We start from the raw sequence: 13,352 nt of genomic DNA on the forward strand, positions 1-13,352 counted from the left end.
GATCAGGCCATCAGCCTTCCTGTGGGGGGAGGGGGGATGCACAGTACCACCCCTTGGACTTCTGCAAAGCCCTGAGGTAAGCTGAACTACCCTCCCCCTATAATCTCGGGTCCAGCCAGCTCACACCTTCCCTGGGAGAGAATATGGCATTTGGGGTTTAAGTCTTTGCAGCAAGGAGGGGATGCTTACTTAGTCCTGCGTTCTAGCAAAAATACATGGGGAACAATCTGGGCAAATTACACCTCTAAGCCTCCATTTCCTCATCTGTCAAACAGGTCCTTCCATCATAGGGTTGCACCTGCCTCCCAGAGAAGAGACTGGAAGCTGCAATCACTGTCATCAGGACTACTGAGCAGGGACGTGAGGAGAGGTGAGATGTGGGCAGCGTCTGTGCAGGGGAGAGAGAGGGGTGGTACCTGGGCTCTCTGGCTTGGAGAAGTGTCGGGTGACAATCTCCCTGATGAGGGCAGGCAGGTGGACAGGCTGACTGTCCTGGGCCAGGTCCTGCGTACTCAGGCTGGTCTCCTGGCCTGGCCCCAGGACACTGCTCGCCAGTGTCTGTGGGGAAAGAGAAAGGGTCTGAGGGGAACCGGGGCAAAGGTCTGTCACCCAAGATGTGGGTGCCCAGCAGACCATCAGGAAATCCCTCACATGGAGGGAAGCCTGGGTGCTAGGATCGCAAAACACGCCCGGTGGAAGGACACTCCTGTGTGTCTCCTGCCGGGAAAGGAGGGCCCCTCGAGGGGCAGAGAACAGAACCCCACAGCAGCAGCACAGAGTACTGGGGGCTCTAAGCCAGCTCCGACCTGGTGGGTGAGGATCTGTGCCAGCAGAGGTCACCCCAACCCTAAAATCTGGGCAGAGGGACCCCACCCTCTGCAGGGCGCAGGGATAAGGAGCCACAGCAGTTGAGTCCTGCATACCCCTCTACCTGGAGTCGAGTAGGGCTGGGAGCTGCAAACTGGGGCCCCTGTGCACCTCACCACCACACCTCTCCCACCACTGGATCCCGAGATGCACCCACTCCTCACCCACTCCTTCCAGAGACACTGGATGGGGAAGCAAAGCCCTCAGGACCCACCTGGATAACAGTCTCCAGTGCCAGCTGGGCCTCCAACGATCCCTTCAGCCCCAAGCTCATGGGGGAAGGCTGTGGGCTCCCCTCTCCAGGGCCCCAGACTAGCTTAGTCCACCCAGCCCACCCCACAGCCAGACTGCTGTGTTGAGCACTAGGCAGATTAGGCTTAGATCCAGTGCCCCAAGGTGACCACAGGGGTGGGAGGCGCTGAGGGAGGGGGAGGGGAAAGCAGAAGAGGGGAGGGAAGCGAGGCAGAGGGGAACAGAGGGAAGATGCAGGCTGTAGAGGGGGAGGGGAGTATAGAGGGGAAGGAGTGGGGGAGAAAGGAAAGGGAAAAGGGGGGGAGGGGAGAGAGGAGAGGGGCCAGGAGGAAAGGACTACACACACACATGCACTCTCTTTCTTTTCTCTCTCTACCCCCTCCTCCCCCCCACCACCAAGTACTGGGTCCTAGAGCCCTCCAGGCTCAGGGCACGGAGGTCAGCATCCAGAAGACAGGAAAGGCCACAGTCTTAGAGACTTTGTCTAAGATGTAAAGGGGTGGGCAAAAGTAGCTTTACAGTTGTGAGTACAAGAAAGAGTTTATTCTTGTATTATTATTTATTCATTATTGTATGATTTTCCATATGAACAAGTCTACTTCTGCCCACCCCTGTATTTACAGGGTGCTAGGTGGCTTCTCCCACATCAGTGCAGGGGCGACAACACAGGCTGTGGAGTCACCCAGACCAGGCTGGAACTCAATCCCCACTCCCCACCCCCACCCCCTGCTGTGTGCCCCACAACTTCCTAGTGTAAAATGTGGATAACATCGCACCCATCTTGTGGAATTGTCTGGAGGATTAACGAAATATCCTGTGCGCGCGCAGAGCATGTGACTCAGTGAGCATGACTTTGTTCATTTAGAAACCTGAAATGTCCAGCCCCTGTACCCCAAGGCTCTGGGGCTCAGCCACCCACCCACCACCTCCCACTGTTCTCTCCCTGTGGCAAGGAGGCTGTTCGGCCTGTAGGTTAGGCTCACTGCTCCGGAGTCAGGGTCCGATCTGCGGTCACATAAAGGTCCGGGCTCCTGCTACATCTAGGCCCCCCCCCCCCCTGTCTCAGGGCGCCCTCTGCTCCAAGTGCCGTGTCCCATCGGAGGCATATTCGCTTTATCTCATTAAATCCTCTTCTCAACCCATTTCCAGATGAGAAAATCAAGGCTCAGGGAGGTGGGGCTCTTACTTATTCAAGGTGGTAAGCCCGTAACTCATTCCTCTTAGGCCAGGTAGCCTCCCAGTAGTGCCCCGGGGCAAGGCCCAGGTGTCTGCACGCCAAGCCTCTGCCACTGCATCCGGGTCAGACCCAGGAATACAGCAGGTGCTGCCTAACTGCACAGCAGTCCAGCCTGGACCCCTCACTCCAACTAGGAAATCTGTTCTGCAGATGGAAAACCAGAGGACAGGGCACACCAGGCCAAAAAGATAAGTGCCACCAAGTTGCCATGGCAACCAAGGTCGGATTTAGGCAAAACTAAATCCTGCCACAGGCAGAGTGTTGCCACTACAAAACCTGGGACTCCCTTTTTCCCCCCCTCTTGACAGCCCCAAGAAACACTTCTACAGGCTGCACACCCATAACCAGAGCAGCAGGTGGGCCACAAACACATCTAGGCCAGGATCTCCACCTTGCTTGCCCAGCTTGGCAGAGAGGGGGCCCCTGATGTGCTTGGTGAACTGAACTGAATTATTCGGCACCTTCCTCTAGCCAGTGCCCTAAGGGATGGGAGGAAAAGAGCAGGGTGCCGAACCCCTGGGCACTGGTGATGCCAACCCTTGGCTCTGTCCACAAAGTTCTCCTCTAGAGTCCTACTGGGTTCTATAAACCCTAAGAAGTCACATCTAAACCTTGTGTGTGTGTACACTTCTCCAACGCTTGTGGCTTCACCCAATTCTCAAAACAAGGATGGAATTCCTCATAGGAGAGGGCTGGATGTTTTCGCTTCACTGTCTGACTGTCGGGATGCCAATCTTGGCTATGCTTCCCCCCAGATGCAAGACCCTGAGCCAGTGACTTTGACTCTCTGAGCCTCAGTTTCCTTATCTGCAAAAGGGGATATTAACAGTGCCCGTTTCTATCATGGGGATTAAATAAGATGGTTCATGCTTAGCTGTGTGCCTCAATATGGTATTCACCAAAAAACATTTCCCGTTCTTCTTAGGATAATGACTATCAGCCATTCCCAGACTTGATTGTAGTTCGGACATGGCCATGTGATCAAGCTCTGACCAGTATAATTAGGGCAGAAAGAATGTGTGCCACTACAGACATACCAGCTGCTCTTGCCACTTATCCCTTCTTTATTCTCCAATTGCTGACTAGAAATTATAACAAAAATACTGAGCCAATCATGAGCCCAAAGAAACCTCCCAGGATGGCCCTGGCGGGTGTGGCTCAGTTGGTCGAGTGTTATCCTGTGCACTGAGAGGTTGCTGGTTCAATTCCAGTCAGGGCACATGCCTGGGTTGCCGCTCGATCCCCAGTAGGGGGCATGCAGGAGCCAGCCAATAGATGTTTCTCCCTTCCTCTTGCTCTAAAATCAATAAAAACATATTAAAACAAAACAAAACCTCCAGAGCCACAAGCTGGAAGGGGTCTGGGTCATCATGTAGAAAGCTACCTGCCAAACAACCAACAGGACTTTTCATGAACAAGAAATAAACTTGTTAGAGATTTCTTTTAGAGATTTTTGGGGTTTCACTATCAGCTAGTATTATCTTAATCACTACACACCACTGGATAAATGTTGGCTATGATCCGTGTTATCGTTACTATCACTAGTATTATTGTCTTTCCAGTACCCAAATTAGAACCTTGTGCCTGGTACACAGTAGACCCTCAGCCCTTATTTGCAGGTCTAGAGGCAGGAGCTAGCCAAAAAGTTCCTCAAAGATTACTATGAGTTTCACACATACCAGCTGCTCTTGCCCACTTACCCCTTCTTTATTCTCCAATTGCTGACTAGAAATTATAACAAAAATACTGAGCCAACCGTGAGCCAGGCCCTGAGCCCAAAATTTTGCATCTATACCTTATCTGTTTTAACCTTCTTGGCAGGCCTGTGATGTGATCCTGTTCTGCCCACTTTACAGATGACAACACTAAGGCTCAGTGAAGTTAAAAAACTTGCTCAAAGTCACCCATCCGTGAAGGGCTGGAACAACAGGTAAGACCCAGGCATGCGTGGTTCCAAAGTTCTAAACAAAAGCGGCAATGGTTACCTATCATGTGTAGTGCTTGCTATGTGCCAGGCACCAGCCTAGGTCTCTGGTGTGTATTATATAAGCCATCTCTTGCTTAGACCGCTGAGATGGCTCCTCACAGATCTCCCTGCTTGCCCTCTTGTCCCCTAGTCTATTCTCACAAGTCGAGATCACATTCCCACTTCTGCTCAACCCCCCTCCTCCAATCCAAATGCCTCCTATCACACTCAAAATAAAATTCACAGTCCTGCCACAGCAAACAAGGCCTGCCTGATCTGGCCTTTCCGATATCATCTCCCTCTCTCCCCCTGGCTAGTCCCACTCCAGCCCTGGGGGGCTTTCTTGATTCTCAAACACACCAGACAGGCTCCCACCTCAGGGCCTTTACACTGCCTGGAATGCTCTTCCCCCTTCCTTTCATGGCTGAATCCTGCTTGTCAACCAAATGTTGGCTCAAAAATGTCACCTGAGAGAGCAAACCCTGACCTCCCAGCTAAAGCAGTCCCTGCCAGTGGTCATTCACTGTTTTCACCAGTACATATGTTGTCTGCTTTCTCCAGGGGCAGGGACCAAACTGGCCTCATTCACGGCAGTTTCCACAGTGCCTAAGGCCCAAAGCTCCTTGAACAGCTGCTGAGGGAGCAAATGAATGCTAAGAGACAAATAACAATATAGGGAACGAAATGAAAAAAATGCAAAAGAAACAATCCCCTGGGCTTTGGCAGGATCACACGTGGCAAGTCTTGGCCACAGGTGATGTTGCCCACAGCCTAGGATCTGGAAAGCACTTCCGTGCATATCCAGCACCTGCTGCATCCCAGTTCAGGGCAAAATCTGAGCAGTGCCTCCCATACAGGACTCCTGGGGGGAGGGGTGCCTGGTCTCCAGGAGGGGTGCCCATCCCCAGGGCTTGAGAGAAAGGCCAGAGAGGAAGAGCTGAGTCAGAGAAACCCCCAGGATCTGGGGGTTCTGCCTCCCGAGGTCTTTCCTGAACCTTGCTCCTGGCTGAGGAACCCAGTCTACCTTAACCTCTGGTCTGCTCCTGGTTTATTTATTAAGCACCTGCTGTGAGCTAAGCTAAGGAAAACAGGAAATCTCTGTGGAGAACTGACAGAAGGTACTCTCACGGAACCCTCCCGCAGTGTCCCATTCGTCCAGACAAGTCCTGGCTTCAACGGGAGCTGGGAATACTGACCACCCGAGGGTCGGAAATCGGCCCGGAGCACTGCCCTCTTGGGTCTGCATAAAAATCGCGGGAGGGAGCCAGTGCAAAATGACCACACAGAGACTGGCACTGAGAAGCCCACGGAGAGGAGGGCCCAAATCCCCGCACAGGCTGTGCCATTTCGGGCCACACAATTGCCCGCTCTGGGCCTCAATTTCCTCATCCCTAAAGTGGAGCACGTTTGATTCCTAGGGTTGCACTGAAGGTGAAATGACATCCCACAGGTGCCCGGCCCACAGGAAGCCGCAGGAAGGGATCTGCTGTGTCTGGCGACCCCTGGGAAGGGGCTCCTACCGCAGCTCTGCCCCGTAGCGCGAGGAGAAGCCCGGAGCGGAGGGGTGCTCGTTGGGCGCCTGCAGGCCGCTGAGCCCGAGCAGGCCCCTGCCTCTTCCCGCCCACCCCGGCCCGCGAGACCGGGCAGGGCTGGAACAGGACGCGGCAGGATGTCCGCAGAGCCCGCGGGCGCGCGCTCCGGCAGCCGGACCGGGCAGCGGCGGGGGTACAGCGAGCGCCTCCAGGGCTCGGGACGCGGCTCAAGCCCGCCCCTGCGCGCGCTCGCCTTCCCGCCCTCGGCGCGCGGCAACGTCAGCCTCGCACCCCGCCCGCGCGGCCCGCCGCCTCCTCTCGCCGGAGCGCACCCCGCGTGCCCGAGACTCCGGCCCGCGGGAGCGCGCAACGTCGGCCTCCTACCTTCGCGCGTCGCGGCCGCCGCCGCTGCCGCGGTGTCTGAGCGGGTCCGGCCGGGCGGGGCCGGGGGGCGGGGCCCGCTCGCGACCCGCCCACCTCCCCGCGTCCCCAGAGCGAAGGGCACGCCCCGGGGCGGGGCGGGGCGGGGCCGCGGTAGGCGTGCTGCGCGTCTGTCTATAGAACGTTTACGTCGGACGGGCCCTGGTTGAGGGCTCTTCTTCATCGCATTTACTGCTTCGGACGACCCAGCAAACGGGGATTATTAGCTCCTTTTGCACAAACGGGAAACTGCAGATTAAGCAAGTCGTGCAAGGTCTCGCAGCTGCAAGGTGGCAGAGCAGAATCGGAACCCCGAGCCCCTGCATAGTCCTATTGCGGACTCGGCTCCTGCTTTCTGGCCTTAAAAGGCCTTCAACTAAGCTCTGGCCTCAATCCATTGCCCAACCAGCCTGAGGGAACATTCCCGCCTACCTCCTCGGAGCCGGTGTAGCAATACCGAGGCTTTCATGACTTGACCTGTAGGGAGAATGTCTTTGTTTTCCTGATTGTCCAGCAACCCTAGATAAGGTCCTCTGGCCTCAGTTTGTGAAATGGTGGAACCCCATCTGCTGTCCATTCCTTCTTACAAGCTCATGGGCCTCCCCCAACTGGGATGGTATAAAACCGAAGCGGAAACCTTGTGTTGGAGAACTGAACATTGATGTCATTTCTATTGTAAGGATACATTAGGCTCCACTTGCCTCCCTCTGTTTTTTGTGGGTTTTTTTTTTAAAGTCTGAGGTTTTTTTTGTTTTGTTTTTTTAATCCTCACCCAAGGACATTTTTTTTCTATTTTTCGTTCAGATAGAGTGGGAGGGAGAGAGAGGAAGAGAGAGAGAAACATCGACGTGAAAGGGACACATTGAGTGGCTGCCACTCATACGACCAACCATGGCGGGGGACAAACTGCAACAGAGGTACATGCCCCTAGTAGGAACCGAACCTAGGTCTCTCTGGACTGCAGGCTGACGCTCTAACCGCTGAGCCAAACCAGCCAGGGTAACCCTTCCTCTGTTTTTGAAAGCAAATCATCCATTTCAAAGTGGTAGGTTGGTCTGAATCTCTAGGGCTGAGGGAGGGGTGTGCTTTGTTTGAAAAAGCATGTTGAGTTTTATGATTTTATATTTGGAAACAGTAAATACCCAGAAAGAAGCGTAGCAGGCGTGTGGCCGATGGTTCTGCCTTTCCCCATTGTGGGAGGGGGTGAGTGGGAGTTCATCTTTGTCAAAGAGGAGCTTGCTTTTTACGTGAGAAACCGCACTGGGGACTGCCAATGTGCCCTTTGGGCTCTGTGACCTAGGGATGGTGCAGGCGAAGCTGTGGCCTGGGCCAGGCCTGACAGCTGCTCCTCAAGGGGGATGTGGTCAAGCCCTGGGACTTGGGGTACGGAGGGGTGCAGGGGTGCGACGTTAGGAGGGGAAGGGCACAGTTTCCCTGAGGTGTTCCTGGCCCAGCCTAGGAAGGGCTGACTGACCTCTACCAGTAAGCTCCACCGGCCTCCAGGTGCCCCAGCATGGTCCAGGTCTGTGTCACCCTGTTTGGTGTTCCCAGACCTGCTGGGTCCCTACCCAAGCCCTGACGGGCTAGTGACCTCACCAGTCCACTTCTGACCCTGTCTGTCCCCGCAGAGCCCTCATTCCAGAGTGTTCTTCGTAGCACCGGGAATCCATTCTGGCCCTTCCCTCCGGGAGACCTGCCTGATGCCTGAGGCTACCCAGCCCTTCTCCTACAGGTCTTCCTTGGTAAATAGTCCCTGCACCTCACAGGCAGCCTGGACTGGCCCTGTACCACACTGTGTTGGCTGCTTCCTCTTATATTTTCCCATTCTGTCCTCAGTCCCTCTGCACACTTCTGTGAAGCAAGACCTAGGCTGCAAAGGAGGTTCCAGGATTCTTTCCATCTTACAGGTGAGAAGAGACTGAGAGGTGGTCACTTGCCCAAGGACACACAACAGGAGGTCCAGTGGCTGCCAAGCCATGCTCTTCCTTATACATCATGCTGTATCACGTGCGGTTTGGGGAGGGCAGCAGACACAGCTCCTCTCTCCTTGACCCTCTTACCTCTGAAGCCCAGGGAACCTCCAGCAGGGAGGCAGATATTTTCACCAGTGTCCTCAGGAGGCCTCTGGCTCCTTTCTCTGTGCTGAGGCTGGGTCCCCTGCTGATTCAGCGGCTCAGCTCAGCCTGCCCTATGGTCATTTAAATCCCCAGGGCTGCTGCTGCCAGTCAGCCTGCCCCATAACTAGGTGGTGCCCAGTCCAGCAAGCCCAGGACCAACCATCAGAACCTCCAGAAGGGAGCTGTGCTGGGTGCTCACCTGCTCACTGCAGAGGTTCTAAATCCGCAACTCAGGTAACTGGGAAACAAGTGACAGAGTTACCTCCCCCAGGTTGCTAGGGCCAAGCGCCTGCCTAATCCCATGCTAAACCAGGTTGGACTCTGCCCACCATCAGTCCCCATTAACCAGGAGGCTGAGAGTTTGGGCGCTCCAGTTCATTGCATTCGATGGATATCTTCAGGCTAACTTGCAAAGTCTTTCTATAATGTCTAGCTTTAACAGCACAAAATCAGAAAGACTGAAGTGTCTGGCAGTGGGGCATTTTCACATATAAGTCCTGGGCTGTTCATTTAATGGAATACTGTGAAGTCATTGCAGAGGACATTCAGTGACTGGAGAAATGGTTACAAGAGATGTCTTAAGGTTTCAGAACACTGGGACAGAACAAGCTCATATTTGTAAAAGAAAAATAAAATATTTCTTATATACAGATATGGAGAAAAGATAAGACACTAAAATTGTATATTTATTTATTTAATATACTTTTATTGATTTTTTTAGAGAGAGAGGAAGGGAGAGAGATAGAAACATCGATGTGAGAGGGAAACGTTGATCAGCTGCCTCCCACACTACCCGTCCGGGCTGGGGATCAAACCTGCAACGCAGGTACGTGCCCTTGACCAGGAATTGAACCTGCAACCGACCCTTTGGTCCACAGGCAGACTCTCTTACCGCTCTAACCACTGAGCAGAACCGTCCAGGGCACAGATGACCTTATAGATTTTCTTTCATTCTTTGAAAGATGGTAGGTACATTTACATGGTTTGAATTAATACAATATAGAAAGAAGAAGTATCTCTCCCATCCCTGTCTCCTAATCACCCAGAGATATTTTATGGACATAAGGTACTTTTCTCCTCCCATTTTTATGCAAAAGAGAGCATATTGTATCTACACTTTATTCTGTACCTTGCTGCCTGTCCTAGATATAGTTTAGCAACCATTCCTTATCAACATATAAAGAGCCTTTTCATTTTTTTGTTTCCCCCAGGGATCTAATATTCCACTGTACGATGTACCTAAATTTCTCTCTAAATAACTCATCCCTTGCTAATGGACATTGTAGCAGGTGGACCGTAGTAAGTCATATGGTGTCCCCACAAAAGATATGTTCAAATCCTAACCCTCAATACCTGGGAACGTGACCTCATTTGGAAAACGGACCTTTGCAGATGTAATTAGTTAGGATTTTGCGAAGAAATCTTTTAGGTTCCACCTGAATTCAGGGGTGGGCCCTAAATCCAATGCAAGGTGTCCTTACAAGAAGAGGAGAGGACACACAGAGACACAGAGAAGGCCATGTGGAGACAGAGGCAGAGATTGGAGCTAAGCCGAGGAATACTTGGGGCCACCAAAGCTGGACGAGCCTTTGGGAGGAGCATGGCCCTTGCTGACGTCTTGATTTCAGACTTCTGGCCTCCAGAGCTGGGAGAGAATACATTTCTGTTGTTTTAAGCTGCCCAGTGTGTGGTAATTTACTGTGTCAGCCCTAAGAAACTAATACATAAGTAGACATCTAAGATGACCCTGGATGATCCGGTCTCCTGGTATGTATACCCTTGTGTCATCCCCTCCCCTCCAAGTGTGGGTGGGACCTGAGACTTGCTTCTTCCCAGTAGAATCTAGCCGAGGTGATGGGATGTCCTGCCTCGGATTAAGACTATGACGGCCGTCTTGCTGGTACTCTCGCTTGCTCACTTTGATGCAGCTCACTGCCAAGTTGTGAATTACGGAGAGGCCACGTGGCAAGAAACTGAGTGACCTCTGTCCAACAGCCATCGAGGAATGGACCCCTCAGTCAGCTCAAACCTTGACTGCAGCCTCTGAGACATGGGGAGACAGAGCACCCAGCTGAGCTGCACCCAGCTTCTGGGCCTACAGAAACCGAGAGACAATAATGTGTTGTTTTAAGCTTCTGAGTTCAGGGGTGACGGCTACACAGCAGTAGAAAACGAATGTCAACATACAGGCTATTTCCAGTCTTTTGCTAGGACATTACAGATGATTGTTAATAGTCTGTGCATTTTTCTGTTTTCATACCTACGTTACATCAGTAATTAGGAAGAAAACATTGACGTATCTGTCTGCACTCTTGAGCTGCAGTGAGGAACAACTGGCCTTCTGCCCACAGAGCATGGTATCCTCCTGTCACTTCCAGCTCAGTCAACAGCTATTAAGCACCTGCTGTGTGCCCATGATGCACTTCAGTGGCTTCCAATCACCTAGGGCAGTGATTTGCAACTGGTGTGCTGCCAGAATTTTTGAAACATGCAATACCTGACTATTTAGGGGCACTGACCTCTTTCCCCTTAGACTGTCAAATAAAAAATGACAACAGCTAACACAATAGCCATCTGGTGTGAATGAATCAAAATCATACCTATTTTATTTTTGTCAGATTGGCACACAGTGTATTTTTTGGTGTGTCCTAGAATTTCGTTTTATTGATTGGTTTTTAGAGAGAGAGAATGAAACATTGATTTGTTGCTCTACTTCTGTATATATTCATTGGTTGATTCTTGTATGTGCCCTGACTGGAGATTGAATCTGCAACCTTGGTGTTTTGGGATGACACTCCAACCAACTGAGCTACCCGGCCAGGGCAGTGTGCCGCAGAATTTTTTGTTGTTGTTGTTGTTGAAAGTATTGCAGATGTAGTAATTAGTTTATGTGTACAATAATATGACAAAGTTAAAAATCACTGACCCGTGGAATAAAGCCCCCCTTGGCCTATCATTCAATACTTGCCATATTATGGATTTCTTTTAAATTTTTTTTTCTTTATTGATTTTAGAGAGAGAGAAAGGGAGGAGAGATAGAAATATCAATGAGAGAGAATGATTGGCCGCCTCCTGTATGTCCCCCACTGAGGATCAGGCCCACAACCGGAGCATGTGCCCTGATCAGTACTCAAACCAGCGACCTCTTGGTGCATGGGTCGACGCTCAACCACTGAGCCACACCGGCCGGGCTATTATGGCTTTCTTAATCCATGTGGAGGGAATCGGAACTTCCATGTATTAAGCAGATCCAATGTGCCAGCCCTGTGGGCAGCACCACTCAAGTAAATCAATGTGATTAGCAGCATAGGTGCTGGAGCCAGATGGCCTGGGTTCCAATCCCACCCTCTGCCACTTAGATATGACTTTGGGAAAATTATATAATCTCACTGTTTCTCAGTCTCATCATTTGTAAAATTGGGATGAGTACCTACCTCGCAGGGCTGTTGGGATGATGAAATGAGTTTATGTTAAGTGCACAGAACAGGGCCTCGCAAAGAGTCAGCATAACATAACAGCTACTATCAACATAAAGGGGAAAGGAAGGCCCAAGTGAGCATGTTAAGTGACCCCCCCCCCCCCAAGGCCATACAGCCACTAAATCTGTCCAGATCCCTTTCTCACACTGACTTCTACCTCCTATGCCCTTCACTCACCTCTCATTATCAGTTACTTACTGCTGCAGAACAGTATTATCACACATTTAGCAGCCAAGACAACTCATTTTCTATCTGTTTCTATGGCTTGATACTGGGCACAGCTCAGCTGGATTCACTGCACAGTTGCAATCAAGATGTTGGGGCTCATCTGAAGGATCGAGTGGGGAAAGATCAGTTTCAAACTCACGTGGTTTGGGCAGCGTTCAGTTCCTTGCCCACAGCTGGACTAAGAGCTTCAGCTTCTGGTTGGCTGTTGGCCTGTTCTTGTCACCTTGACCTTAGAACTAGGATGCTCACCCAGGCCTGTTTGGCTCAGCGGTCAAAGCGTCGGCCTGCAGGCCAGAGAACTAGGCTGCTCACACAAAATGGCAGCTGGCTTCTTTAAAGAACAGCCAAGTCAAGTGTTGCTGACAAAGACGGATGTTGCAATCTTATGTAGTCATGGAGGCAATTATCTTGTCATCTTCGCCTTATTCTATTGGTTAGAAGTCCCAGGTCTAGCTTACACTCAAAGATTACACAAGGGTGTGAACACCAGGAGGTGGGGATGGTGGGGGACACTTCTGTCTGCCATCGTATCCAAATCTTCCCACCATAAAGAGAATAGTTCAGGCCTTATAACCCTCAAACCAATGCCACCTCCTAGCACCATTTTAGCCAATCGCGCTCACAGACTTGGAAACTGCCATCAGGAGTATCACAGAAGAAATGCTGGATTTGGTTGGGGGTGTTTCCTGAGGATCCTGGTCTGGTAGCAGCACTTTTTTTCGTTTGGGATTCCATTTGGTGATGGAGAGCCCCACACTGTCCCTTGCCCCCCACATACTCCTTAAGGTGCTTTTCAGGTTTGATTGATTGATTGATTGATTCTTTATTGATTTGAGAGGAAGAGGGAGAGATAGAAACATCAATGAGAACATTGACTGGCCACCTCCTGCAAGCCCCCCACTGGGAATTGGGCCCACAACCTGGGTGTGTGCTATGACCGGGAATCGAATCGGTGACCTCTTGGTTCATGGGTCAAGGCTCAACCACTGAGCCACACCAGCCGGGCAAGGTTTGCTTCTTGATAACTGTTTCCCCTCAGCTGCCTCATCACCACCATCAAGAGTAATGGTACTGGGTATGTTACCTGATTCTATGTAAAGGTGATTTAAGATCACATTATGGTATGGGCACCTGCTAGCACTTTATCTGCCTCATCTGAGTGACACTCTGGTTAAGGGATGGTCACACATCTAACCAGGAGACAGCCTAGACCCAAAGCCCAGCTCTGCCTCCAGAACTCCAGTGCTCACCTTC

At 51.6% G+C, this 13,352-nt stretch overlaps 1 protein-coding gene across 7 annotated transcripts in view; it reads right to left on the reverse strand.

Moving 5' to 3' along the window:
• The window catches only part of CROCC (ciliary rootlet coiled-coil, rootletin), a 39,117-nt gene extending 37,908 nt beyond the window's left edge, over positions 1-1,209 (reverse strand). For all 7 annotated transcript variants that reach the window (XM_036255633.1, XM_036255639.1, XM_036255637.1 and 4 more), the window contains exons 1-2: positions 1,082-1,209; positions 417-558 (exon numbers count right to left, since the gene is read on the reverse strand). In XM_036255633.1, the coding sequence (XP_036111526.1) occupies positions 417-558; positions 1,082-1,141 (202 nt within the window). In that variant the 5' untranslated portion in view covers positions 1,142-1,209. The remainder of the gene's footprint in view (positions 1-416; positions 559-1,081) is intronic.
• Positions 1,210-13,352: the final 12,143 nt, after the last annotated feature.

Source organism: Molossus molossus, unplaced genomic scaffold, assembly GCF_014108415.1.
Source record: "Molossus molossus isolate mMolMol1 unplaced genomic scaffold, mMolMol1.p scaffold_m16_p_12, whole genome shotgun sequence".
Classification (NCBI taxonomy): Eukaryota; Metazoa; Chordata; class Mammalia; order Chiroptera; family Molossidae; genus Molossus; species Molossus molossus.